This window comes from Dasypus novemcinctus, chromosome 20 (assembly GCF_030445035.2).
Source record: "Dasypus novemcinctus isolate mDasNov1 chromosome 20, mDasNov1.1.hap2, whole genome shotgun sequence".
Classification (NCBI taxonomy): domain Eukaryota; kingdom Metazoa; phylum Chordata; class Mammalia; order Cingulata; family Dasypodidae; genus Dasypus; species Dasypus novemcinctus.
The window spans coordinates 49,035,555-49,061,981 of NC_080692.1; the positions used below are offsets into that span (position 1 = coordinate 49,035,555).

General features: G+C 47.4%; 2 protein-coding genes across 28 annotated transcripts in view; one reads left to right on the forward strand and one right to left on the reverse strand.

Moving 5' to 3' along the window:
* PPFIBP1 (PPFIA binding protein 1) overlaps window positions 1–26,427 on the forward strand; it is a 213,418-nt gene that overhangs the window by 73,224 nt on the left and 113,767 nt on the right. The window contains exon 1 of one of the 27 annotated variants that reach the window (XM_071210224.1): window positions 18,634–18,723. The exons of the other annotated variants lie outside the window; for them this stretch is intronic. The gene's annotated coding sequence lies outside the window, so the exon portion shown is untranslated. Of the gene's footprint in view, window positions 1–18,633; window positions 18,724–26,427 lie in introns of those variants that run through there. 27 annotated transcript variants of the gene reach the window in all.
* On the reverse strand, window positions 16,190–17,686 carry C20H12orf71 (chromosome 20 C12orf71 homolog). Its single transcript, XM_004449314.3, has 2 exons — window positions 16,894–17,686; window positions 16,190–16,547 (listed from the first exon to the last, which is right to left on the reverse strand). Exons 1-2 carry the CDS (start codon window positions 17,524–17,526, stop codon window positions 16,248–16,250), a joined length of 933 nt encoding a protein of 310 aa, XP_004449371.2. The 5' UTR covers window positions 17,527–17,686; the 3' UTR covers window positions 16,190–16,247.

Here is a 26,427-nt window from a genome sequence, read left to right on the forward strand (position 1 = left end):
TAAAAAAAAAAAAGTCCAGGGAAGTGGATGTAGTACAAGTGGTTGAACGCCTGCTTCCCATGTATGAGGTCCCAGGTTTGATCCCCAATACCTCGTAGAAAACAAACTAATGAAAAAAACCAACTCTTATTGGGGAGCAGTGTAGCTAAGTGGTTGAACACCTGCTTCCCATGTACGAGGTCCTGGGTTCAACCCCTAATATCCTTAAAAAAAAAATGCAGTGTTTAAAAATTAGTGTTATAATAAAATATTGGGTTAAATTGAATTAATAATATAAAAATAAAATGCTAAACAGTGTTATCAATTAGTTTTTTTTTAAAGAACCTTGTTATAATTGTACGTGTATAATTAACTAATAGTCCATCATTTACAATTGGGTTCACTGTTGGTTTTGTACATTTCTACTTTTTAAAAAGTTTTATTCTAGTACTATATATTCAACCCAAATTTTTTCCTTTCAACCACATTCACATATGTAATTCAGTGCTGTTAATTCCATTCACAATGTGAATACCAAAACTTTACAGTCAACCCAAATAGAAACTTTGTACAAGTTAAGCATTAACTCACCATTCCTTACTCTGCCCCAGTCCCTGGTAACCTGTATTCTAGATTTCTGACTCTGTGACTTTGCTTATTCTAATTATCTCATAACAGGGAGATCATACAATATTTGTCCTTTTGTGTCTGGCTTAATTCACGCAACAAGATATCGTCAAGGTTCAGTCATGTTGCATGTATCAGAACTTCATTCCCTTTTATGGCTGAGTAATACTCCATTGTATTTTATTCATTCATTTGTTGATTTGTACTTGGATTTCTTTCACCTTTTGGCAATTGTGGTTAATGCTGCCCTGAACATTGGTGTACAAATATCTCTTCAAGTCCCTTTTTTCAAATCTTGTGGGTATACACCTAGAAGTGGGATTGCCATATAGTATGATAGTTTTATACTTAAGTTTGCAAGGAACCACCATACTGTATTCTACACCATTTTACCTTTCTACCAACAATAAATGAGTGGTTATTTCTGCACATACTCTCCAACACTTGTAATTTTCTCCTTTCTTAATAGTTGCCAATCTAGTGGTGTGAAATGGTATCTCACTGTGGTTTTGTTTTGCATTTCCCTCATAGTTAATGATATTGAGCATCTTTTTATGTGCTTTTTTTGCCATCTGTATATCCTCTTTGGAGAAACGTATTCAAATCTTTTGCCCGTCTGTTCATTGGATTGTTTGTCTTTCTACTGTTGAGTTGTAGGGTTTCTTTATATATTCTGGATATTAAACCCTTATTGGATATGTTGTTTCCAAATATTTTCTCCCATGGAATAGTTTGTTTTTTTGTTTACATGGTAAAGTCCTTTGATGCACAAAATTGTTTGATTTTCATGAGGGATGAGGTTCCATTTATCTGTTTTTTCTTTGGTTGATTGTCTTTCATGTTTAAAGTCTAAGAAACCATTGCCTAACACAAGATCTTGGAGATGCTTCTCTATGCTTTCTTCTAGGAGTTTTATAGTCCTGGTTCATATTAGGTATCTTTGATCTACTTTGAGTTAATATTTGTATTATGTGAGTTAGTCTTTTTTCCCCACCCCCCTTCATTTTTTTTGCCTATGGCTATCCAGTTCTCCCAGCACAATTTGTTGAAGAGACTTTTCTTTCCCAGTCGAGTGGACTTGACAGTGGTATCAAAAATCATTTGGCCATTGACGGGAGGATATATTTCTGAACGCTTAATTCAAATCCATTGGTTGATATGTATCTAAACTTGTGCTAGTACCATGTTATTTTGACCATTGTAGCTTTATAATAAGTTTTAAAGTCAGGAAGTTTAAGTCCTCAAACTTTGCTCTTTTTTGGGATGGTTTCAGTTATTTGGGACCATTTACCCTTGCAAATAAATTTGATGAATGGCTTTTCCATTTCTGCAAAGAAGACTGCTTGGAATTTTGATTGGGATTGCCTTAAACCTGTGAAATCATTTTGGGTAAAATTGACATTTTGCCAGTAGTCTTCCAATCTATGAGAATGGGACGTCCTTCCATTTATATAGGTCTTCTTTTTTTTCTTTTAGTAATGTTTTAGAGTTGTCCATATACAAGATTCATTTCTAAATATTTCATTCGTTTAGTTGCTATGGTAAATGAAATTTTTTTCTTGATTTTCTGCTCAGATTGTTCATTACTAGTGTATAGACACACTACTAATTTTGGGATGTTCATCTTGCATGCTGCAACTTTGCTGAATTTGTGTATTAGCTCTAGTAGCTTTGTTCTAGATTTTTCAGGACTTTGTATATATAGGATCATGTTGTCAGCAAATAGTGAAAGTTGTATGTCTTCCTTTTCAATTTGGATGCCTTTTATTTTTCTTGTCTAGTTCCTCTGGCTAGAACTTCCAGTACAATGTTGATTAACACTGGTGACAGTGGGCATTCTTGTCTTGTTCCAGTTAATAATTACTTTTAAATTCTTACTCCATCTTCTTATATCCAGAGTTATCTGCATGAATCTAATAGCAGAAGAATACATAGGAAAGAATTAAAGTAAGCTTACAAACTTTGGAATATTTGTACTTTCAGCCATTTAGGTATTCTGGCAACTTGGTGAATATTCTTCTCAGAGTGCAGGCAACACTCCAGTCTCTTCTATGCAAACGGTCCTTGAGTTTGTGATGAAAGTGGTGCCGTGGACCCAGGCACAAGAACAAAGTGGGTCTCCTCTCTGCTTTTGTCTCTGCCTCCTTTTCATTAGGCCAGGGCGGACCCTGGCATTTGCAGGTGGCTCCTCTGTCCTGCCTGTACAGGCCCTCTACCTTTGTGGCTTGGTGGTCTGTAGCTCCTGTGATTGATAGTTATCCCCCAAGACAAGCATCTATGCTAGCCCCATCCCTTTGCAGTTCTTTCTTCACATCCTCTTCTTTAATTATTACACAGGGAACAAAGTTTTCTATCTCTTGACTATCTTTGTGTACCCAACATTCATTATTTTAGGCAATTTATACTAAAAACTCTGAAAATGCTGCTTGAAGTTGGCAATCCTGTTTGGAATCATCATGTCCCAGATATGGTTTGTCATATGCTTAATGGGTTCATTTTTAATTTGAGACAATAAGTAAGTGAAATTCTTTTCATGAAACCCTCAAAAGATTTTCCTTCATTCTTTTTTTTTCTCTTCTGATCTCTTCCTCTCCTACCAGACATCTAGGCTCACCTTTACAGTCAAATGGGCAGTCTTTGGGAATGATTCCTCCAAGCAGATGCTGCTTTTGTGCCTCTGAGTACGAATGGAGTCAGGGTGATGCCAGAAGGTCACCTGGCAGAGGTATAGCAGTCTCTCTATTCTTGGTTATTCTTTTTCTTCTGTCCTTTTGGGAAATTGGCAGTCAGGAACTTTGCGCATTCATCAAATCAGCAAGCAAAAATAAGCAATGTGGGGGTCGGGGAGGGAAGTGGAGAGCATGCAAGTGCTGGCTCTGTAATGAGCCGCAGTGCTTTTTTCTTTCAGCCCTGGGAGACTTAAATTAGGGGAGTGACAGTGTACGGCAGGATGCATTTAGTCTTTAGGCAGAAGGTAACTTGTGTAAGCTCTACAGAAATCATGATCCCTTTCAGAGCTTGAAATAGCTTAGACAGCTTCCTCTGGCAAGGGCTTGTACAAGGCACAATCCTTTGCCAATGCCTTACGTCTAGCACAGTACAGTAACTGTCTCTCTCTTCTGAATTTTAGTTTGTGTTTCAAAACATAATTTGTGATTGTACCATCAGCTCTTCTTGTGTGTGTCGGTTAGTTTTTTCCTTTATGCCTTTACCTTCATAGTGGTAATTGTGTGCTTGGCTTTAGGTGCTGAAGCCATTTGATGCTGTCATATTAAGAGATTTTTAGAAGAAAAGATCACCAGCTGTCTTTCTGGGCAGTTCTGGGCATTTTGTACTATCTTTAGTTTGAATCTAGCTTTTCTTGCCCTTGATTTCTCATTAGCTATTCTGCCTGGCCTTGGCCTCTCATCTCTCTTGGACATCTCTCTTTTTGACAGGGCTGCACTTGGATCACTGTTTCGTTCAACAGGTCCATATTGTTAAGAAGACACAGGCTGGCACTCTCTGTTGATGCTCACATTGGAGCGAATGCCTGGAGCTTCTGGAGCAGGGAGGCAGGCATTTAGTACTTGACCTCCAGAAGTTGTTCTGCTCCAGGAGATTCTTGTACCAAAGGCCATGGATTCTGAGGCCTTCTCAAGAGTTTTAGATGCTTTGGAGGGATTCATGTCTTCTTATTGCACATGCAGTTTTAGGAAAAAAAAGACTGTTATTTTCCTGGAGAAGTGGGCTTTTGGGTTCTTTGACTTCTAGATGGGTCTTTTTTTTAAGTAAGAAAATATGTCTTTTTTAAATTTAAAGATACATAGACCACACAAAACGTTACATTAAAAAATATAAGAGGTTCCCATATACCCCACCCCCAACACCCCTGCTCTTCCCACATCAACAACCTCTTTCATCATGCCACATTCATTGCACTTGTTGAATACATTTTGGAGCACTGATTCAATGTATGGATTATAGTTTACATTGCAGTTTATACTCTCCCCCAGTCCATTCAGTGGGTTGTGGCAGGATATATAATGTCCTGCATCTGTCCCTGCAATATCATTCAGGACAACTCCAAGTCCCGAAAATGCCCCCATTATCACACCTCTTCTTCCCTCTCCCTGCTCTCAGCAACTCCCATGGCCACTGTCTCCAAACCAATGTACAATATCTTCCAATGCTAAAGTTATAATAATTATATAATAGAATACCAGTAAGTCTACTCTAATCCATATTTTATTCCTCCATCCTGTGGACTTTGGGATGGCAGTGTCCACTCCACCTCTAAATCGAGGTGGGGCTTAGATCCCACATGGCTGATGGATGAGACTGTCCTGCTTGCAATTGTAAACTCTCTCGGTTCCCTGGTGTGGTGGTTGATCATCCTCACCGCCCTGTTAGCTGACCTTGGTAAGTCCAACAAACTGGAGAGTAGGTGATGCAACTTTGCTGAGGCTCAGGGCCCAGCTGGCACATGACCAGTCCAGAAATTCGAGTCTCCTGAGTATACACCAACCCCAGTGCCAACCACAGGTTCAGTAAAAGTGACAGAAGAGGCATGTGTAGAAAGGTCACATCTGAGTCCGACTCTATCACACTCAGGAGCACAAATTCCAAAGTAGGGCCCACTGACAAGACATTGAACTCCGAGCCTTCTGCCATGACTGTAGGACCTAGGTGTTTCCATTGCCCTCAGGAGCACCACCACCTGAGGTAGATACATCTACTTTGGCTATGTTTGGGATCCTCCTGAGATGTGCGTAAGCATGACCCCTCTGATGACCTCCCGACTCATTTTGAATTCTCTTAGCCATATAAACTCATTTGTCTTTACCATTTCCCCTTTTTATTCAAGGTCTTTTTCTAGTTGCATCACCAGCTGTTGCTTGGTAGTAATCCCTCAGTGCCAGGGAGGCTCATCCCTGGGAGTCATGTCCCATGCAGGGTGTCTAGATGGGTTGTATGTCAGGGCTGGCACAGGGCACCCTTCCTGGCTGGACCTCCTATGACATTGGGATGGTTGAAAAGGGAGAGGTAGGTGGCTCTCGAGGGCAGCAGGCCTTCAGCATGAAACTTCTTACCAGAGAAAACAGCTCTGGAGCAAACCCCTTTTCTGTCGACCCTCAGCCCCCCGTGCCTGCAGATCTCCCATCTTCCCTCCCCTCATAAGCCAGCAGAGCATCAAGCACTTCTTTGCAAAAATATCCCCGAGTGATGCTTGAGGGACAGAAAATATGACTGATTCTTCCCAAGAGTTGCAGGGTCCACAGGGTGGCTTTGTTTTTCTCTCTTTGTGGTGAGAAGGGGGACCTGAAAGGCTGGGGTGTAGGACTGGTCCTTGGCTCTCTGTGTGGCATGGCGTGAAATAAGCAAAGTAATCTCAGTTACAGCAGCAGGAGCTCTTTGCTGTCCACTGCTACAGCCCATGTAGATCGCCAGTCATGTGAGGTGTAGATGAGCCTCAAGCTGGTCTAGCCAGACCAATGCCCAGAGCACCCCTTTAAACAACTTCATGTAGGCTAAGACCATTGAGGCAGGTTCTGCTGTTGAAGAAGTGGTACGTAGCGCCTCTGCCAGGCTTGGACCGTCTAGAGGGCAGGAGCAGCACCTTGAGGTCCTCACGTCCTGTATGTGGTGTGACAATGGCCAACTCATAGAAGGATCTCAGTGAGGGAGTGGACAAGCTAAACGATAAACGAAAGAGCCAAGAGAAACCTGCCAGTGGTGCTGGAGAGGCCGCTTCAGGCAGATTGGGAATTTGCTGCGTGCTTTCAGCATCCTTTCCTGTCCCATCTTCAGCTCTGTTCATGTGAATTGCACTAATTCCGCAAATGGCTGGTCCCGGGTGTGGAGCACGCAGGGTGTGGCAGGTGGCCTTAGTGGGACAGGAGCACCTCCAGGCCTTTGGAGCAAATGCCTGAGGCGTGTTCCTTTCCCAGGGCTGCGGTAAGTGCGCAGGTGGCTGAGAACAATAGGAATCCTCATTATACTGGAGGCACAGGCTCCGCTGTCGAGCTGTTGGCAGGACGGCGCTCTGCCTGACTGTTCCAGGGAGGAGCCTTCCTTGTGTCCTCCAGCTCCTGGCCCAGGCGGCCCCTGGCGTGTGGCCGCTGTCACGTGGCTCCACTGTCTTCACGAGGACTTGTGCTGCCCGTGAATCTTCTCTTCTGAGGAGGACACCAGCTGCTGGATTAGGGCTCACGTCTGCAAAGACCCCGTTTCCACATAAGGTCACAGTCCCGGTGTCGGGGTTACGCCTGCAGCATAACTTCTGGAGGACCCAGCTCAGCCCTGACACTCCCAGGTGCCGGAGCTGCCTGTGTCTGACTCCTCCTTCCATCTCACCACCAGCGCGGCCGGCGAGGTTTCCCTCTTGACATTCCTGCTGCTGACTTCCCTCTGTCTCGGTTCCTATCCAACATTGCTGTTGCTGGAAACTTCTCCTTAGAACCCAGACTTGGTCCTCTTTGGGGCAGGCTCCACCAGCCCCATTCTCCCCCCAGGTTGAAGTTCAGGGCTCCTTAGCCATCTCCTTTCACCCTCCACGTCACACCCCAACCTGTACAGCTGCGCTGTGCTCCCGCTAACTTGGCTTTTCACTGTTTCTCAAACGTGCCTGTTAGGACCTCGAGCCTTACCGTGTGCTGCTTCCTCTTCTAGTAGTTTCTGATTCTTCTCTACTTGGCGAGTCTCAGCAGTTCCTTTCAGACCTAGCACAAAATTATAGACTCTGTGCCCTGGTGATATGCTTATCTCTTCTGCAAGCAGGGCTTTTCAAGGAAGAGGCTCTGTCCTCCTCATCTTTGTGCTCAGTCTTTAGCAAGTTAATGTCAGGAAAGGTATTTGAAGGAATGAATGAATCTAAACATTGTCTGGAGGATTTGGAAATGCAAAGGCTTGAACAAATCCTTTTAAGTTAAAAAGTGATGAAAGAATGTCAGTTTCTATGTAGACAAGTAGAAAGATATGAATATCCTTTTGCCAGCTCTCTTTGTTATTGTACAAAACTGAAATTTTCCACCCACGAAGCACCTGCACTATACCACGTACCCCCACCCCCTGGCGTAAACATCCAGGGACCTGACTTAGTTCAAGTAGAAGCTAAATTTTATAAGAGAGGACATGGCATTCAATTTCAGGATTATTTCCTGTAAGATTAACCACTCATTTCACCAAATATTTATCACGGAGTTACTATGCATGATAAATATCTGGCCCAAGAAACTCCTGAGCTTGGGGGTTTGGGTCCTGCAAAGATAAGCAGAACAGACAGGGGTCTTTGTCAAGTGGGAGGCAAAGATGTGGATGGATGCACATTTCTGTACAAGATAAAATGTGCATTTACTAGAGGTGAAAGGGAAGTGCTGTGGTGGCACAAAGGAGGGCAAGATTATTTCCAGCCTGCCCAGTTCTATACAGGAGTTGGAATTTAATCTGCCTTAGAAAGTAGAGTTGGGGGTAGGTGGGTCGATTGAAGAAAGTAGTATGGTTAGAAGAGTGCCAAGGAAAGGGACCAGTGTAAGCGGGGGCACTGAGGCAGGCAGGTGCAGGGAAATAAGCACTGCGAGGAACAAGAGGGCGAAGGGAGCTCTGTGAGGAAACACAGGGAAGAGCCCCTCAGGTTCTATCAGAGACGCTTGAATGATAGTCGGCTTGTGGTTTATTCTGCCGTTGCTGGGCGCCACGGCAGAGTTTTAAGCCTGGGAATTGCACGACAGCAGTTGGCAGCAGCTAATTACTCTGATCCAGGCACTTTTCTAGGAACTTTCTATGGAGATGTATTTTGCTGAATCCTCGCAACTTTTACCATCAAAATTTTTAGGTGAGGAAACAGAAAACCGGAGGATTTAATTAACTTCCCCAGGATCCAGAACAAATATGCGGGGGACCTGGGATTCGAAGCCAGGGAGTCTTGTTCAAGAACTTGGGTTTTTAACCAGCGTTTTAAGAGAGGCTTCAGAGAATGTCTGAACTTCCAGAATTATTTGTAAAGGCTTCAGTATACGTAATATGAGTGAATTTGTTTTTAAGAGAGGATCTATAGCTTTAATTATATAAGGTACAAGCCAAAATATGTTAATAGAGACTACCATTGGTGAAAAGAGAGGTGGGGGTGCTCCGTCTCCGCGGAGCCCTGCCTCCTCCGTGCCGTGTAGTGGCAGCGGGCCTGGTTTGCCCAGCGCAGCCCTGGGTTCGTCCCGCTGGCCGGAGTGAGGGCTCGGTGGTGAGCAGCGCCTCTGTCACGTCAGACGTCTGCCAGTCTGGACAGTGCATTGTATCAGGTCACCTTAGGCCCTTGTTCTTGTTACGTTGGGGGAACAGAACAATCTCAAACCGCTAAAAATAAAAGCAGCAATTGTTAGGATTCCAAATGTCAGGCCGTCCCTGACTTGTGATAAACAGAGAAAATATACACGAAATCATTGGATCTTAAACAGAGTTATCCAGGCCTTGAAACTTGCTGTGGTAATTTAAAAAAGCAGAAGGCCTAGCTCCTTATTGGGTAAGAATTAATTCTGTTTAATTAAAAATATATATACTTCTGAAGTCTTCCATGCTTTTAAAAAATGCCTAGATGTCAGTCTGCTTTCAAGTGGACCCACTTGCCTTTTTACAGTTGTAGAGATTTGCAGGCTGAGTATTTTCTGATCTATTTGGCTGAAAAGTACCTGTGACCAGTGGTGACTCGAAAGGCAGGTGCCAGGATGAAGGAAGGATTCCAGATTAAAAAATTGCCCGGTTTATAGAAGTTGAGAAATCAAATGAGTACCTAAAATTTTTAGAGTAAAAATGTTAATCTTGAAGTATGTGCATCTCTAAGATAATATTACTGCACAAGTATAGCAGATACAGTGCTCTATTTTATTTTAAAGATTTATTTTATTTCTCTCCCCTTCCTCCCTCCCTCCTCCCCCCGGTTGTCTGCTCTCTGTGTTCTTCTGTGTCCGCTTGCATTCTCGGCGGCACTTGGAATCTGTGTCTGGTTTTGTTGCATCACCTCTCTGTGTGTGCGGCGCCTCTCCTGCCTGCGCTTTCTTCGAGTGGGGCGGCTTTCTTTGTGTGTGAGGCTCTCCTATGGAGGGGACAGCCCTGCGTGGCACGGCACTCCTTGCACACCGCAGCACTGCGTGTGGGCCAGCTCACCACATAGGCCAGGAGGTCCTGGGTTTGAACCCTGGACCTCCTATATGGTAGGCAGACACTCAGTTGAGCCACATCCGCTTCCCTAGTGCTCTATTTTATAGCAGAGATCTGGGCTCCCTACTTACTGGAATTCTTAATATTTTCCCCATCTTTTCTTTTTTTTTGTACTAGACTATTTGATAGTTAATTACAGAAATTAATGACACTTCACCCCTTCAATCCTTCAGCCTTATATTCCTAAGAACAAGGATGTTCTCTTACATAACCCTAATTGTTATTATAGTCAATAGATGGGCAACAATGTATGTAACACACAGTCCATAGTCAGAGTTCCCCAATTGCATTTGGTGGTTATGACTCATTAGTCTTCTTTATGAACCGTCTTGTCTCCCTGCCCTTTCATACCTTCCTATTTTCCCTCCCTCTCTCCCTTTCTTTTTCTCCCCTTCCCTCCCCTCCCCTCCCCTCCCCTCCCCTCCCCTCCTCTTCTCTTCTCTTCTCTTCTCTTCTCTTCATTTCATAACATGAAGGTATTTGAAAAGCCTGGGTTGGTTATCTGGTAGAAGGTCCCACATCATCTGACCATTTCCTCCTGGTCAGAGTCAGGTTAAATTTTGCTAGCAAGAATACGTTCCTTTTCACAAGGCGCATGGTAGTTGTTCCAGTACTGGTTATGCTGGATTTAATCACTTGGTTAAGTGGTGTTCGGCAGACCGTTGTAAAGGTCCCTGATCCCCTGGATAATAAAGAAGTAGTCTTTTGTGGGGTAGTTCTCAGAGACCACAGGCAGAGCTTGTTCACCAGGTGGTTTTAACATCCATTTGTGATCCTCGTGTGAATTGATGTTTTATGTGGGTGAAGTCACTTTACTGAAGAAATCTTCTCCTTTCCTTTCCCTCCTGCTTGGGGGAAATCTAGACTTCAAGAACAGATGGCAGGAGGGCTTGATGAAAGTGAAACTCGAAAACAACTGTCCATACGTAGAGTGACCCTTCAGATGTCTGAGATGTTTTCTTTGTGAGTGCGTTTATAGGAAATTTCTACCCTAGAGGGAGAGTTCTTTAGAGATTTGCACTTAAAAAAATCTTTATTGCTGCAGATGAGGAAAAAGAAAATAAGTTGCCTTTCTGATTTCCTTCCAGAGTAGGAGAATTCAGTAATAATAAGATGAATTTTCATTCAATTCCCACAATCTGAAAAGATATTCTTTGTTTGCCCTCCTATTTGAAAATGCCTTGGAAATAGTCCTGTATGAAAAATGCATATTTTATTGAAATTGAATGGCCATCAAAACCATGGAATTCCTTTGAAAGGAGGTATTTAAATGGAAATTGTTTAGCAGGGGGCCTCTTGATCTAGGCTAATAATCTTTTTGGGGAATTTATCCTAAGGCTTTGTACCAGCCCTGCTCATGACTGGCTTACTCAGTAAGTGTTATCTGATGAGGATCTTATTTCCCTTCTTTTGAAAGCAGAGCCCTGTTCTATTCGTTGGAATAGTAGGGGATAACAGGAAAAGACTGACTTTAGGCGCTGTGATATAAAACCCACCAATCCATCTTGCAATTAGAGATTTCCTTGCATGCTATAGAAATTCTGCCACTTGCCATTCATAATGAAAAGACTCATGTTTTTGAAGCAGTTAACTGCCTGCTGTCTTGGTTTGCCAGGGCTGCTGAAACAGAGAGCCCAGGCTCGGCTTAAGTGACAGGAATTGATTGTCTCGGTTTTGGAGGCTGCTAGTCCAAAACCAAGGTGTCGGCAAAACCATGCGTTCTCCTCAGTCGGTCGCCTTCTGGTGCTGCTTGCTGGCCGTCCATAACTCGTCCTCTTCCTCTGCCACGTGGCCGTTCATTTTCTTCTCCTGCGTCCAGGTTTACTCTGCCTTTCAGGGCTCCAGCCGCCTGACTCAGTAGGACCTCGCCTTGACCAGTAGCATCTTCGGAGAGCCTGTTTACACACAGGTTCGCACCCCAGCCTCTGGAGGGAGGGCGTCGGCATCTTTGTGGTGGGCTTGGTTCCGACTGGCGCGCCTTTAGTACTGGAGCAAGGGCCTCAGCAGGCAGGCCCCTCCGCCAGTTCATTTAAAGCGTGCTCCCTCTCTCCTTTCGGTATTTTGTAAGAGGGTTTTAGAAAACTCCTTTTATAGGCAGGTGGCCATGGACCCTTGCACCCTTTTGAACCATCAGTCTTCACATAGTAGTCTTTAAACTGGAAAAAAATCATTTTGCCCCTCTTTTGCTGGTATAATCCATATGGTCACACTCTTTTCTCTCTTGTTGGGATCCTGCTGAGTGAGAAGCTGTGTGGCACGGGGGTGGTCTCTAATCGGTTTACACCAGCCTGTTTCATTCCTGTGTTTGGAGAGAGCTGAGCACCTCCTATGTATTTGCTTGAACACTGCCTTTCTGTCTTATGTTGTGGTCGTACAGATTCTAGAACAGGAACCTTACATCCGTACCTGGCTAGCGCAAGCAGCTGAGCTTGATGGGTTCAAGGTTGAGCAGCTCTCTTGAAGGGATGATTGTAGCTTTCAGTCATGAGATAATAATTCCCCAGAGTATTGCCTAATTGGATTAGTGTGTGGATGGTGTCTGGTAATTACAGCAGTTCTTAAGAGGCTTGTGGTTACAGCAAAGCTGTATCTTGACATATCCTCTCCCAGTGCACTCTCCGCCCTTCTAATGAGGAGTGGGCCCAGTGGGACCCAGGCTCCTGCCGTGACAACCACGAATGTGTGGCACAGAGCAGAAGACACAGCTACTATCTTCATAGTATGTTTGTCATTAAAAGGAAGGAGGGAAGCAGAATTGGCTGAACTGATAGAGCGTCCGCCTATCACATGGGAGGTCCAGGGATCAAACCCCGAGCCTCCTGACCTGTGTGGTGAGCTGGCCCACGTGCAGTGCTGATGCACACAAGGAGTGCTGTGCCATACAGGGGTGCCCCCTGTGCGAGGAGTGCGCCCCACAAGGAGAGCCGCCCCATGCGAAAAAAGTGCAGACTGCTCAGGAGTGGTGCTGCACACATGGAGAGCTGACGCAGCAAGATGGCGCAACAAAAAGGAGACACAGATTCCCAGCCACTGACAAGAATATAAGCAGACACAGAAAAACATACAGCGAATAGACACAGAGAGCAGACAGCTCGGGGGGGGGGGGGGTGCAGAGAAGGGAGAGAAAAAAAATTTTTTAAATAAAAAAAAGGAAGGAGGGAGCACTGCAGTATTCCTGTTTTTAGATGCTTTCTGAGGTGCAGCAAGACATTTACCCCCAAAAGAATAATTAAAACAACCTATTGTAAAGGCTTATAAAGTACATTGCTTGTATCTTAGAGACAGGTTCATGCCTGTTTGTACAACTGAAAAATAAGCACAAATATGTCAAAAATGTTGCTACATAACAGGGCCTCATTCGCTGTGTGTAGTCTTTTCAAGTAGTTCATTTTGGTTGAGTTTTTCTTAGTGTTTGGTTTAATTCCTGTGGCAGTTTGAGATTATGAATTCCAAAAAGAAGAAATTGTTTGTAAACTGGTCTCCTCTGGACTGTGACTCCCTTTGATTGTATTAGATTGAGCTGAGATGACTTTGATTAAATGATGATTATTGCTTTGCTTTGACCTGGCCAGTTGGGCATGACTCAGGTTGAGTGCCCGCCCCCTTGGTGGGCCGATGTAAATGGACATTCACTCAAGAAGACACAGAAGAAGATACACGTTAAAGAAAGAGAGCTCCACAGACACAGCAGAGGAGAGAACTTTGGTCCCGTGTCCTGGGAGGAGAGCAGAGCCGTTTGCCTGATAGTTTGCAGCTGAAGAGAACAGAATGGCTGAGCTGAGGAAGCCCGGAAAGAAGCAAGCCCCGTGCCAGCCTGGAGCTGAGAGGGAGGAAGGCTGGGCCCTCCAGACGTCGGTAACCACCTTGCTTCAGCACGGGGCAGCAGACTTTGCCTTGAGTGGGACTCTTTAGGGCCTTGTGACTGTGAGCTTCTGCCCCAAATAAATACCCTTTCAAAGCCAAGAGAGTTCTGGCACTTGGCATCAGCACTCCTTTGCCTGACTAATCACATTTCCTAAAGCATAAATTATTATGGTAACGACTAGACTCTGGTTCCGGGGGCCTGGAGGTGGGCAGTGTCTTTCAGGCGTGCCATAGCTTCTTGTCTAATGCAGCTCTGTATTTGTTAAATCACATTTTCTTCTTAGTTGCTAGACTGCTATTGCCTTACCTTTCTCAAGCTGTAGTTATCACGTCACCTGGCTTATACTGTTGTGCCTCCCTTCTTCCCCACTCCCACCCCTGCTGGCCAGTTCCTTTTGGCCTAAAGAATATAAAGTCTTTAATAAGCCATTATATTGCACTTAAAAATTATTTAGAAAAAATTTCAGAGAACAAAGATACTAAAAACAGGATATATAAAAAGCATTGAAAAAGTTAGAGAGACCACTGTGTATCAATTCCTTTTTATTGAAAGATCTAAAACAGTAATAACTAAGACCCGTGCTTGCCTTCGAGAGCGCACAGTCTATAAGATAAAACAGATGTAGAAGGATAGCTGTAAAGTGTGGGTCCCGGTGTGTCGGTGGCCAGGGCAGGGACGGGGACAAACTAAGGAAGGCCCCGGCAGCTTTACCTGGAGGGGTCAGTGTCAGCCTCGGGCCTAGGAGAGGGTCTTCAGGACGAGTGCTCAGTAGGCGAGAATCCCTCGGATGGTGTGTGTCAGGCATTAGGAGAAGCAGGAGTGCTCTGGTGGGGACTTGGATGAGGAGAGATTAAGGAAGATGTGGAAGGAGAGGAGGGCAAGGCCTTGAGCCTGCTGCTGGACGTGGTGAACGTGGGGAGTGTGGAGGTTAGAGCAGGAGGGCAGTGAGTCCGAGAGGGACACAGAGGTCAGGAGCAGGTTGGGTGATGGAGCTCAAAGTCTTGGAACCTCGATGAAGTCAAAGAGCAAGTGAAGGTGGAGGGGTGTTCTCAGAGAGGTGGATGAAATGAGGAACTGGTGGTGAAGAGGCTCCGGGAGTGGCCTTGAGCATATCTTAGTCCTGGTGCTCCTCTCTCCTCCTCGCTCCCACTGTGCTCTCTCCTGGGCAGTATCCGCCACACTTGCCCTCACGCACTGTGAGGTGACAGCAAGAGTCACGCTTTCACAGCTCAGCTCCACACCAGCTGATCAGCGCAGTCTTCCACCTTTAGCCACTTCTCTAACTCACTTCGTATATAAAATCTTTTAAAGCCAGTCTCCCCGGGAGGGAAATGAATATTCTTTCTTTAGTACTTAAGGGTACCCTGTCAGAATATTACCACCTATTACCCTGTATAGTCATGTGTTTACATGGCTTTGCCTATTAAATAATAAGCCACTTGAGCCCAAAGATTGAGTCCTATTTTTCTCCCCTCCCTTCCTTTCCTCTACTTCCTCCTTCCTTCCTCCCTCCCTTTCCTTAATATCTGGCATCCTGTATGCTGAATATCTGTGGGAGGAAGGAAGGAAGGTAGGGGACTGGAATTGAGGAAAGGCAGGAATTTGAGAGTAAAGAATCATGTTTTTCCACGTGAACACTGCCGGTCACATAGGATTGTAGCAGAAACTGAAGAAAGCTATTGAGTCAGCCTGTGGGTGAGTGAGGAGAAAGGTAGTGAGAACGGGGAGGTGGGCTCATAATAACCAGAAGTCAGGGCCAGAAGGTGGCAGAGGCATCCGTGAAGGCGACAGAGTAAAGTTTAATACGTATGAGGGACTTTCATGGGGCACAGGTCATGGGTTAGGAGAAAGCTTGGTTAAATCAAGATCTGCAGAAAACTTGCCTTTTGATAAAAAATTCCATTTGGGAAGTGTGTGATGAGAAGTGAGTCTTGAAATCTCCTCTTGGGTATCCTTTGGATCATGGCTTCTGGGGAAAATGAATACTAGCAGTGAAACCATAATAGGATTATCAGTTGCTTGCGTTATATCATTCATTTGCACAGTAACCCAGCAGGTATGTGTTCTCTTCGCCATGGTAGGGACGGGGAAAGTTAGGATTAGAGTAGTTAAGAACCATCCCCAGTTCTCACATTACTCCAGAGTGGGCCACTTGCTGGAGCCAAGGCAACACACACTAGAAGCATCTGGTCCCTTAGGACCAGAGCTGTGGCTTGAGCTCCCAGGACACACTCAGCACCAGCTGCCACTTGCACGGTCCTGGAAGTTCAATCAAAACCATACTGCCACATTAGGAGTCTGACGGGTTATACCGCTGCCTTCCAAAATGGGGGCTTCAATGATAAACTAGATTAAAATACAAAGAACAAAATAGGTGAAAGTACAGTAAAACACAACAGGAAGGAGGGAGAAGAGAGAAAACAATATCTTCAGGTTGTGAAGACTACTGCTCCTTAAAATTCTCTGAGAATAAATTTCCGTCTTGAGTTCAGATGGTGAGCTGGAAGAGGAAGACATGGATCACAAGCATTGTTTTGTTTTGTTTATTGGAAAAAATAAACCCACGGGGATTGTGCAGCAGGGGCTATCAAAACGTTAAAAAGTCTGGTGACATCGGGTGTCCTAAACCGAGGGGTTCTTGGGGTTGGACTCTCTTGCTTCTGTGAGAGAACCTTTTCGTCTGTGCCAGCCGGCGAGGGCTCTCGGTGGCCTGCTCGGGGTCCTGCCTTCCCGGGAGAGAGGAGAAGACCTGCTGCCTGAGCCAGCGGAAGACCCACCCCAAGTTCAGGCAGGAGAGGGCCCGCGGGCTGGCGGGAGGGTCCCCGTTTTCAGACTGACTGGAGGCGTCTGAGGAGATCTCCGTTGTGCTTGTCCTCTGACTTACCACCTGCCAAGGAAACGAGTGGTGCGTTAGACACATCACCTGGACAGCAGCGGTGACCGCGCATACCCGTGTATGGAGCCCAAACCCTTTGACCAAAAATAGCCCCGTTGTAAGTGCAAAGTTTAAATATCGGGGAAAATTGGTCCTGAGGTTTAGGTCGTTTCTTTGCTTTCCCACCGTCTGCTTTCCCTCGGCTCTGCCCTGGAGAGCTCCTTCCCTGGCGGCCTCTCCCGCTTCCCGCCCTGCAGGTGCGGGGTCTTGGCCTTGAGCAGGGCGCATGCCCCGTGCTCCACAGCCCCGGGGCCCACCCCTGCCCTGCCCTGCAGTGCCTCCTCGGGCTGGGGCTCACCTCAGCCAGCTCCAGCTCCCGAGGCCCTGGAGGAAGGCGGGGAGCCTGGATGGCGCCTGCGCTTCCTGGCGGCCTGACGCTGGGTACGTCCTGACAGGACTCCGGCTCCTGACAGCCGGCCTGAGCCGCATCTGGCGGGGGGCCGCTGGGCGGCGGCAGCTCCTCCTCCGCAGCGGACCTGCAGGACACGGATGTGTCGTCGTCGTCGTCGTTCTGACCTTCTAGGAACTCCTCGAGCGTCTGCACGAGGCTGTCCAGTTTGCTGAGGGTCAGGTGCGTCTCCGCCTCTGGGGACCTGTCCGCCCACGGGTGGTCTCCGTCCAGGCCCTGATCTGCCGACGAGTCCATGTCCACGTCCCAGGCCAGGGTGATGCGGAGTTGGCAGACCTGCTCTGGTTCGTCCCGATCTTGGTCTCGTCTCCCCACGGGTCTCCCTGTGGTTTTGGTCCACCAGGTCCCTTGGATGGGCGGGAGGAAGGAAGGCGAAAGCCCCTCAGGGGGCTTGTCATCTTGGGGGGCCGGCTCCTCCTCCAGGAAGGCGTCCTCGCACGGGAAGTAGGCTACCGAGAGGCTCAGGGTGGATGCGGAGCTGCTGCTGTCCTGGTCGGCGGAGCCGCTGTCGGAGGACGCCATGAGGCCGCGGCCTGCCTCCCGCAGCCGCGTCTCCTTTGCTTCAGGAAGCTTCAGAAGGAAGAAAACGGTGGGTGGGGAGAGAGGAGAGGCCCATGGCACGTTAGCTATAGCATCGTCTGCTCCTTTTTCTGTCCCTAATGGGATAGTTCATTCTATTTTTGTAATCTTCAAGGAAAGACAGACCAGGCCAGACCAGGCAGCCATCTCCCTTTAAAAACCCACTTCATTTTATAATAAAACTGTCTACTAAGCATGTCCACCTGCAACCATTCAAGAATCAAGATGATTGCATAAAATTAGAAAAATACTGAAAGGTATAAAAGCGAAAATAAAGACCACTGTGACCAGAGGTAACGTTAACTACCATAAAAGGCTCCCAGCACCTATTTTCTTTATGTAATACATATGTATACATACACGTAAACATACGCAGATGTACCCACATACACAAAAATGCGTACATGTGTATCAAAATCATTGCTAAAATTGAGATTGTTACATTGTGCGGCATAACCAGACAGTAAACCCATATCTGGCTATTCTGTGATTTTTAACTACTTCCTTGTCAGTGACCGTTTGGTGGTGACAGTTTCGATAAATGGCTGGTAAACTCCTGGCCCCTCAGTCCTGAGTTACAGTGCCTCTCGTTCCATTCCTGTAAGAGGGACTGAGGGATCAAAGGCTCCTGCTAGCTGATGCCACGCTGCTTTCCAGCGAGGCCCTAGCCCCTGAGCTGCCCACCCTCCCAGACCTGCTGCCGCTGCTCACATCCAGCTCTTCCTGTGGTGCTCTGTGGGGGCAGAAGGGACACACGCACAAGTTGGCGTCTCTGCCGGGCCCTGCTCTGGTGGCTGCGCACTCCCAAGGCGCAGACGGGGGTATTAGAAAGCCTCAGAGTCTCCGGGATGGGAAGCCCAACTGTCGGAAGCCCGCGTTCTGTGGCAGTTGGTTACCATGGCAAACCCCCACCCCCTTAACCAGAAGCTTGGACGGGGAGGGAGGAAAGGGTCAGCAAGCCACAGGCTTAGTCTCCTTGCCTCTTACCATCCCACGGGGAAGGTTCCCATGCGAGGACAGAAGGACGATGTGATGGCCGTTACTTCCCGCTCCTCCTGTGGGCTTCCAAGATGGTTCCAGTCCTGAGGAGTTGGGCCTGACAGCAGAGCTGGACACAGACGTGTGCCCTAGGGCAGGGTGGTGAGTGCAGCAGCAGAACTTAGGAAATAATGCAGTGGGCACACAAAAGGGGTGCCTCCCGTGGCCACAGTCGGGACTGGGCGGCGCAGGAAAGGCCTCGCGTTTGATTCCTGCGGCTGCCGTACCGTGGCCACAGACGGGGTGGCTCAGAACCTCAGGGGTGTGTTCTCTCCCTATTCCGGAGGCGGGGAGTCCAAGGCAAGGTGTCAGCAGGACTGGCCTGGCCCCGCGGGAAGCCCGCTCCTTTCCTCTCCTCCCCACTCCTGGGGGCTGACGCCGCCTGGGTGCCCGGAGCGCGGGCCGCTTCACTCCAGTCTCTCCGGGGGCTTATCCCGTAGTCCTCCTGCGCCTGTCTGACTCTCCCTCTCCTGTCCCTTACAAACACAACAGACTTGAATTCAGGGCCTCCCCTGGTCCACTCTGACCACGTCTGACCTTACCTGCTTATACCTGCAGACACCCTGCTTCTAAGTGGGGCCACAGGCTGAGGTTTTGGGAGGACGTGATCGTGGGGGGCACTGTTCAGCCCAGTTAAGGGTCTCTTGAAGTAACTTCTGATGCGAGTACTTATGAAGGAGTGGACGTTTGCCCAGTGAAGGGCAGGGGAGTGGGCGGCCTCAGCTGGGCATGGTGAGGCTGGAGGGGTTCACCGGGATCGGGGAGCTTGGGTTTTATCCCGTGAACCAGCTGAAGTGCTTGAGGCCCTGTGTACTTGGATGGTGGTGCGCATTTATCAGGCATTCTTCAGGCGATTCAGAGTAGACTGGGAGAGTTGGTGAGGCTTAAAAACAAACTGGGGACTTTGGTTGACTTGGCGGTGTGAGCATCATTGGTCGTCTTTAAGGAAAACAGCATCAGTGCCTTAGTGGGCTAGGAGCCAGACTGTCCTGGGGTGAGGAGCGAACGGGAGGGGAAGATGTGGAAATGGTGTCGGCTGTGCTTGAGACATGCCTGAGCGGGAAAGGGGAGGGAAGACTCCAAGAGTTGGTTTCCACCCCCCCCCCCCTCCCCGTGAAAACGAGCTAAGAGTGTAAGGGAAGATGGGTGGGGTCTGTGGCACTGGCAGAGGGGTCGGTTGTCCTAATAGTAAAGGGGAGTAGGTCATCCCTGAGGTTAGGGAGGGACGTGAGAACATTGGCGGTGCACATTGCTGACGCCCTCCGTTTTCCTCTGTTTTGTGTCTGAGATTAGGCCCACATGTTGACATCAGTTCTGTTCACTGGAGCTCCTTGTCCCTAAATGTCTGTCTTGACAGCCTCTTCCCTACTTGCAGTACCTTCCTGACAGCCCCTTCTCCTCGCTCTGTCCATCCAGAGACCGTCTCCCCTCTCTCTGCTTCTCGGAATCCAGTTTCTGTTTTTGCCCCTCAGAACACCATGGCTGCCTTCAGGATACCGGGAAGAAAATTCCCAGTAATGTTCTTTCCATGCCGCTGGAGGGGAGGGAGAGGAAAACTAGGTTTTACTATTATCCATGGAAATGGAATGCTTTGAACTAAATAGAAACACTTAAGAAGGAAAAAATGATTTTTCAGACTGAACTACTAAAGTTTGGAGTGGTACCGAAGATAAAAGGGGAGCAAACTCCAAGAAAACTTGAAATTTTATTTATTTTTACCATTTTTCCATATTTGTATCTTTCTTTCTCTATATACTTTTTTTTTTTCATTTTAAATATATACAACTCTGTGAAAATCCCTGAATTTCACCTTCTTCTCCCACTCCAGAAAAATAATCATTGAAAACATTTGGATTTTTCCCCCCTAAGGCGTCATAGAAACAGCAATGATTCATTGTCCTTAGGATGCTGTGTGGCTTCTAAGAGATAATGTAGCGAATCGGGTGTTTCTTCTTCTTTTTAATTAGTGGTCCTCATTAATAATAGTACTGGTGTTAATTTCTTGCTTAGAGCCTTAGTTTGACTGGTCTAGCTTCTCTTGGGTAAGTTATTTTATCTTAATAGTATAAATTGGCTCAGCATTACCTTTTTCTTGAGGCAGTTCACTTATAATAATGCCTCAATGTTTAAAAAAATGATATTTTGTGAATTTACAGTGTTTCAGGCCTGAAGTCAGTAATAATGGTTACTTTAAAAATTGGTCCTACAATTTATTAACTTGGTGGGATTTGAAACCTAAATCTGTAAATGGGAAGTTTTTATTTAGAAGTTTTATTTAGAAATTTTAAAAAAATTTTTCTGAAAGTTATGAGATATTTTAAGAATGGAAAAAAAAAGACCTGATGACCCCTGTGATAGGCACTGAGCTTCATTCTTTGGTATTCTTGCCAAAACGCATGATGTCGGCTTACTCATGAGAAAATACCAGGCGGTCTTCAACTGAGGGACACCTGACATGACGACTGACCAGTATCCTTCAAAAGTGTCAAGGTCATGAAAGAAGGCAAGACTGCAGATCTGCCCCAGCCGCCAGGAGAGCAGGGGAAAGTCACCACAACAGCAACAGGGGACCCTCACCTGGGGAATCTGGGAGGGTCTTCATGCTAGCTGGTAGGGCTGTCCCAGCTGACCCCCGCCCCAGGCTCACGTGAGGTGCTCGCTGCTGGGGTGGGTGGGCGAGGGTCCTGGATGCCCTGTACTGAATTTGCAACTTCTCTGTAAGGCTAGAGTTCAAAAATAAAGTGTTAAAATAAGAACACATAAAATTGGAGAAAATGATGTAGCAAACCTATATACTGTACAACTCATTTTGGTCAAATCTTAACATTTTGCCATATTGATTCATCATTTCTTTTTTTTTTCCCTTCCCCCCCCCCCCCCGCCCAGCCGCTCTGTGTTCAGTCATTGTGTGTTCTTCTGTGACCACTTCTATCCTTATCAGCGGCACCAGGAATCTGTGTCTCTTTTTGTTGCGTCATCTTGTGCGTCAGCTCTCCGTGTGTGCGGTGCCTTTCCTGGGCAGGCTGCACTTTCTTTTGCACTGGGCAGCTCTCCTTACGAGGCGCACTCCTTGCGTGTGGGGCTCACCTACACAGGGGACACCCCTGTGTGGCACAGCACTCCTTGTGCGCGTCAGCACTGCGCATGGTCCAGCTCCACACGGGTCAAGGAGGCCCGGGGTTTGAACCGCGGACCTCCCATGTGGTAGACGGTCACCCTAACCACTGGGCCAAGTTCGCTTCCCAGTCATTTCTTTTTAAGGAGATAAAACACGGACAAACTCAAGACCCCTTTTATTCTTTCCCTGACCTCTTTCTTTCTCCTCTCATGCCATGATCACGATCATGAATTTCATGTTTATTTCTCCCCTACATGTTTTAAGGCTGCTTTACATATCATGTATTTTTTGCCTTGGGGGCAAAGACTGCCATAAATAGAATTGTAACATATTACAAGTGATGCCCTTTAAACAACAACAAAAAAAGAGGAAGTCCCATTACTGCCAGAGCTTGTTTTGTTTTATAAGAATTATTGTGACAAGAACAACCTTTTCCAAGCCAGGTTCTCAGCTGGCACGGATAGCGTTTATTTTGGGGGTAGGAGGGTGGGAGAGGGTGCTATGCTCCTTTTCTATGCTCTATTGGGACATTCCCAAGCAGACAAGACCTATTTAAGCTCTCATACTTAAGATGGGGTAAAAGCGTACTTGGCTGTAAGCAGAGTTCAATGTGTTCAGCGTCTACCAGACCGACGCCAGGTGTTCTCTAGCACGCGTGGCCGTTTATCTTCACGAGGACTCCCGTGTTGAGTCGTGTGTCTCATCCTGATCTGTAGCCTTGCTGCTGCTGCTGAGCACTGGTATCAGCTGGTTTGTTTACGAAAGGCGGGTTGATAACGTCCTCTACGGGGATCCTGGAGGAGAGCTGAAGGTCTCCTCCCGCACAGCTTCCTGCCAGGCCTTGCCCTGAAAGCAGCCAGATCCCGCCACCCCTGCAAGCTGGAAGGGTGAGCTGGCACAAACATCACACAGGCTTCTCCTGTAAGCTCCAGAACTGTGCTGTCCAATCAGATTGCCACGAGCCATGTGTGACTATTCAGTTTTACATTGAAATTAAATAAAAGTTTGGTTCTCAGTCACATCACCCACATTTCCTGGGCTCGGTGACCACATTCAGCTAGTGGCCGTCCGGTAGGACGGGGCAGGCACAAAGCTTTTCTGCCGAGGCAGAGTTGGGTTGTGCAGAGCTGCCCTAGGAGGCCCTGTGCTCCGTCCTCTTGAGCATTTGGGTAGCACAGTGAAGGAAAGAAAGGTTCACCGGGGGCAGACGTGACAGTAACCTAGCATCCTAGAGTCAGCCTACGTTCTGTCAGAGCCGGGTGACAAAAGTTTCCTCCAAAGTATCCGAAACAGGACTGGTAGGAATCTTCAGCGGAGGGCACCATTCTGAAAGATGGAGAAACTGGACAGACAGATTCTTACCTTGAGTTCATTCAAGAGTGGTGAGGGGCAGTCTCTGTCCTTCTTGAACACCATTTTATCAATGAAAGTTCATTTCCCGATGCTGTTAAGTTAAAGAGCAACCCTCTGGTGTTGATCAGACAGAAAGTTAGTGCCTGGGTTTTTGTTTGTGTGACCTTTTGGCTAGTCTTTCAAATGCTAAGTAATTACCCCAGGGTATGGGTTAAAAATCATGATCACCCTTTTGCCACAACTGCCTCTTATTTTAAGCTGCAGATTCGATCTTTACAACACCCTTTCCAGTAGACATTAAGTAAACGTCATTTTAGGCTTGATTGAATCCCCTGGGTCAGGTTTTGCATAAGGGAGTCAGGCGCTTCTCCATCTCTTAAGGGAAAACTCTACGCAAATCATTTTTTCAGTTGTCACTCACAGACCCATATAGATTTTCCTATTTAACTTCCTACTGTCAAGACTCATACAGCGAAGTGGACTTGGCCCAGTGGTTAGGGCGTCCGTCTACCACATGGGAGGTTCGCGGTTCAAGCCCCGGACCTCCTTGACCCGTGTGGAGCTGGCCCATGCGCAGTGCTGATGCGCGCAAGGAGTGCCGTGCCACGCAGGGGTGTCCCCCGCGCAAGGAGAGTGCCCTGTAAGGAGAGCCACCCAGCGCAAAAGAAAGTGCAGCCTGCCCAGGAATGGTGCCGTACCACAGAGAGCTGATGCAGCAAGATGACACAACAAAAAGAAACACAGATTCCTGTGCCGCGGACAAAAAGAAGAACACGCAGCAAATGGACACAGAGAACAGACAATTGGGGCGGGGGAGGGGGGGAAGGGGAGAGAAATAAATAAATCTTTAAAAAAAAAAAAAAAGACTTGTACACACTTTAGGCCAGGTCTGATAGTGCCTTATACCCCATCAAATATGGGGAACCTATAGCCCTCTCCTCTCTCTTGGTTAGATCATTTCTGTAGTTCTCAGTTTTTTAATTCAACAATTGTGTATTGAGGGCCTATGGATTTCTAGGCCCTGCAGCCTGCTACTGCTAGCAGGGGAAATCCTTTTTGCTACATCTATACAATAGGATCTTTTTTGTAATTAATAAAGATTAGAAATTATTAAGAGGGGAGCAGATGTGGCTTAAACGGTTGAATGCCCACCTCCCACATGGGAGGTCCTGGTTCGATTCTGGTGCCTTCTGATAAAACAAAAACAAAAACAAATAAACGATAAAACCGGCGGTGGACTTGGCCCAGTGGGTAGGGCATCCGTCTACCACATGGGAGGTCCAGGGTTCAAACCCTGGGCCTCCTTGACCCGTGTGGAGCTGGCCCATGCGCAGTGCTGATGCGCGCAAGGAGTGCCCTGCCACGCAGGCGTGTCCCCGTAAGGAGTGCCGCCCAACACGAAAGTAAGTGTTCCCCGTAAGAAGTGCCGCCCAACACGAAAGAAAGTGCAGTCTACCCAGGAATGGTGCCGCACACATGGAGAGCCGACATAACAAGATGACGCAACAAAAAGAAACACAGATTCCCATGCCCCTGACAGCAACAGAAGCAGACAAAGAAGACGACGCAGCAAATAGACACAGAAAACAGACAACCGGGGTGGGGGTGGGGAAGGGGAGAGAAATAAATAAATCTTTAAAAAACAACAACAACAACGATAAAACCAACTCAGGGAAGCCGATGTGGCTCAGTGGTTGTGTGCTGGCTTCCCACATAAGAGGTCCGTGGTTTAATCCCCAGTACCTCAAAAAAAAAATGATAGAAGAAGAGGTGTAGGTCAGTGGTTGAGTGCCTGCTTCCCATGTACAAGGTCCCAGGTTCAATCCCCACTACCTCCTAAAAATTTTTAAAAAAAGAAATGGTGCATGGGGGATGTTGATAAATGGCTTATTTTCATCCCATACTTGAGGAAACTGAAACCCTTGCCCCTTTGTATTACTTTAATATTTTAGACATGGACTGGTTTCCAACCCTGCCTGTGTATTTAAATCTTGTGTGCATTTAATGACCATCCATGCATTTGTGTGTTACCTGACAGCCCACCCCACTCTCCTGGAGCCTCCGTCCTCGCTTTCCCTGGTGGCGTCTTCTTTGACCAGCAGGCACCTGCTTGTTCCTTGGGTTGCTGTGACGGAGTGGCTTAAAGAGCCGCAGGGGCTTCTCATCTCACAGGTCTCGAGCTGGAAGTCCCAAGCCAAGGTGTCAGGAGGGCCATGCTTCCACCGAGGTCCGCGGGAAGAGCTGTCTCCTGTCTCTTTCAGTGTTTGGTGACTTGCTGGCACTCCTGGTGTTATCCCTCTGTCCTTCTGTCTGTCCAAATGCCCTCTTCTTGTAAGGGCACCAGTTAGATTAGCTTAGGGCTCCCTTGTTCCTGTATGATCTCAACTAGGTCCTGGTTGCACATAGGGTCACCTTCTTGGGACTGGGGGCAACATGCACATGTTGGCGGGCACACAAGTCAATCCATAACGCCGCCTGGCCACCAGTTCAGTCCATAATGTTGTCGAGGCCTCAGTCCGCCCTAACACTGCCCGGCCTCAGTCCACCCTAACTGCCCAGCCTCAGTCCACCCTAACGCTGCCTGGCCTCCAGTCCACCCCAATGCTTCCCAGCCCTCAGACCCCTCTGGGGTCCCAGCAGCCCTGAAGACCACCCACACCGGCATTCTTTCTCATGAATCACACGCATGGGATCTGCACTGGAGGTGTTCCCATTTCTAGTGCCTTCCCCAGTTGGAGGTGGACATGGCCAGGAACGATGCATTGCGACTAGGCAGGGGTCTGATGGAATGGGTGTCATCCAGTCTGGACACTTAGGCGCCACAGGTACAGATGGTGCCCTCGGACCCTGTGGTAGTTTGAGGCTTGGAGGAACGCAGGGAAGATAATGTCCTGGGAGCTAATCCAGTGCCTGTGGGTGTGAACCTGTTGTCTGGGGGACCTCCCTTTTCTGAGGTGCCAGGGGTTGAACCTGGGTTCTCGTACCTGTGAAGCAAGTGCTTGCTCAGCCACCCAGCTACACCTTTTGATTAAATTAGACTGGCCCTTTTGGTTAGATCACTTCGGTAAGGCGTGGCCCAGGGTGGGTCTTAATCCTCTTACTAGAGTCCTTTACAGACGGGATGAACAGGGAGAGAGACCACTGGAGCTGAGGGTGATGCCGCCACCGAAGCGGCAGACGCTGCCACGGGCCTTGCTAGGCAGCAGAGTCCAGGGTCACCGGGACTGGTCCTCGGGGAGAAAGCCTTGCCTGGCGATGCCTGCATCTGGAGCCCTTTCTCCAGCCAGTAGACCCCACTGAAAGCCAAGCCGATCTGGTCCACTGCTTTCAGCAGC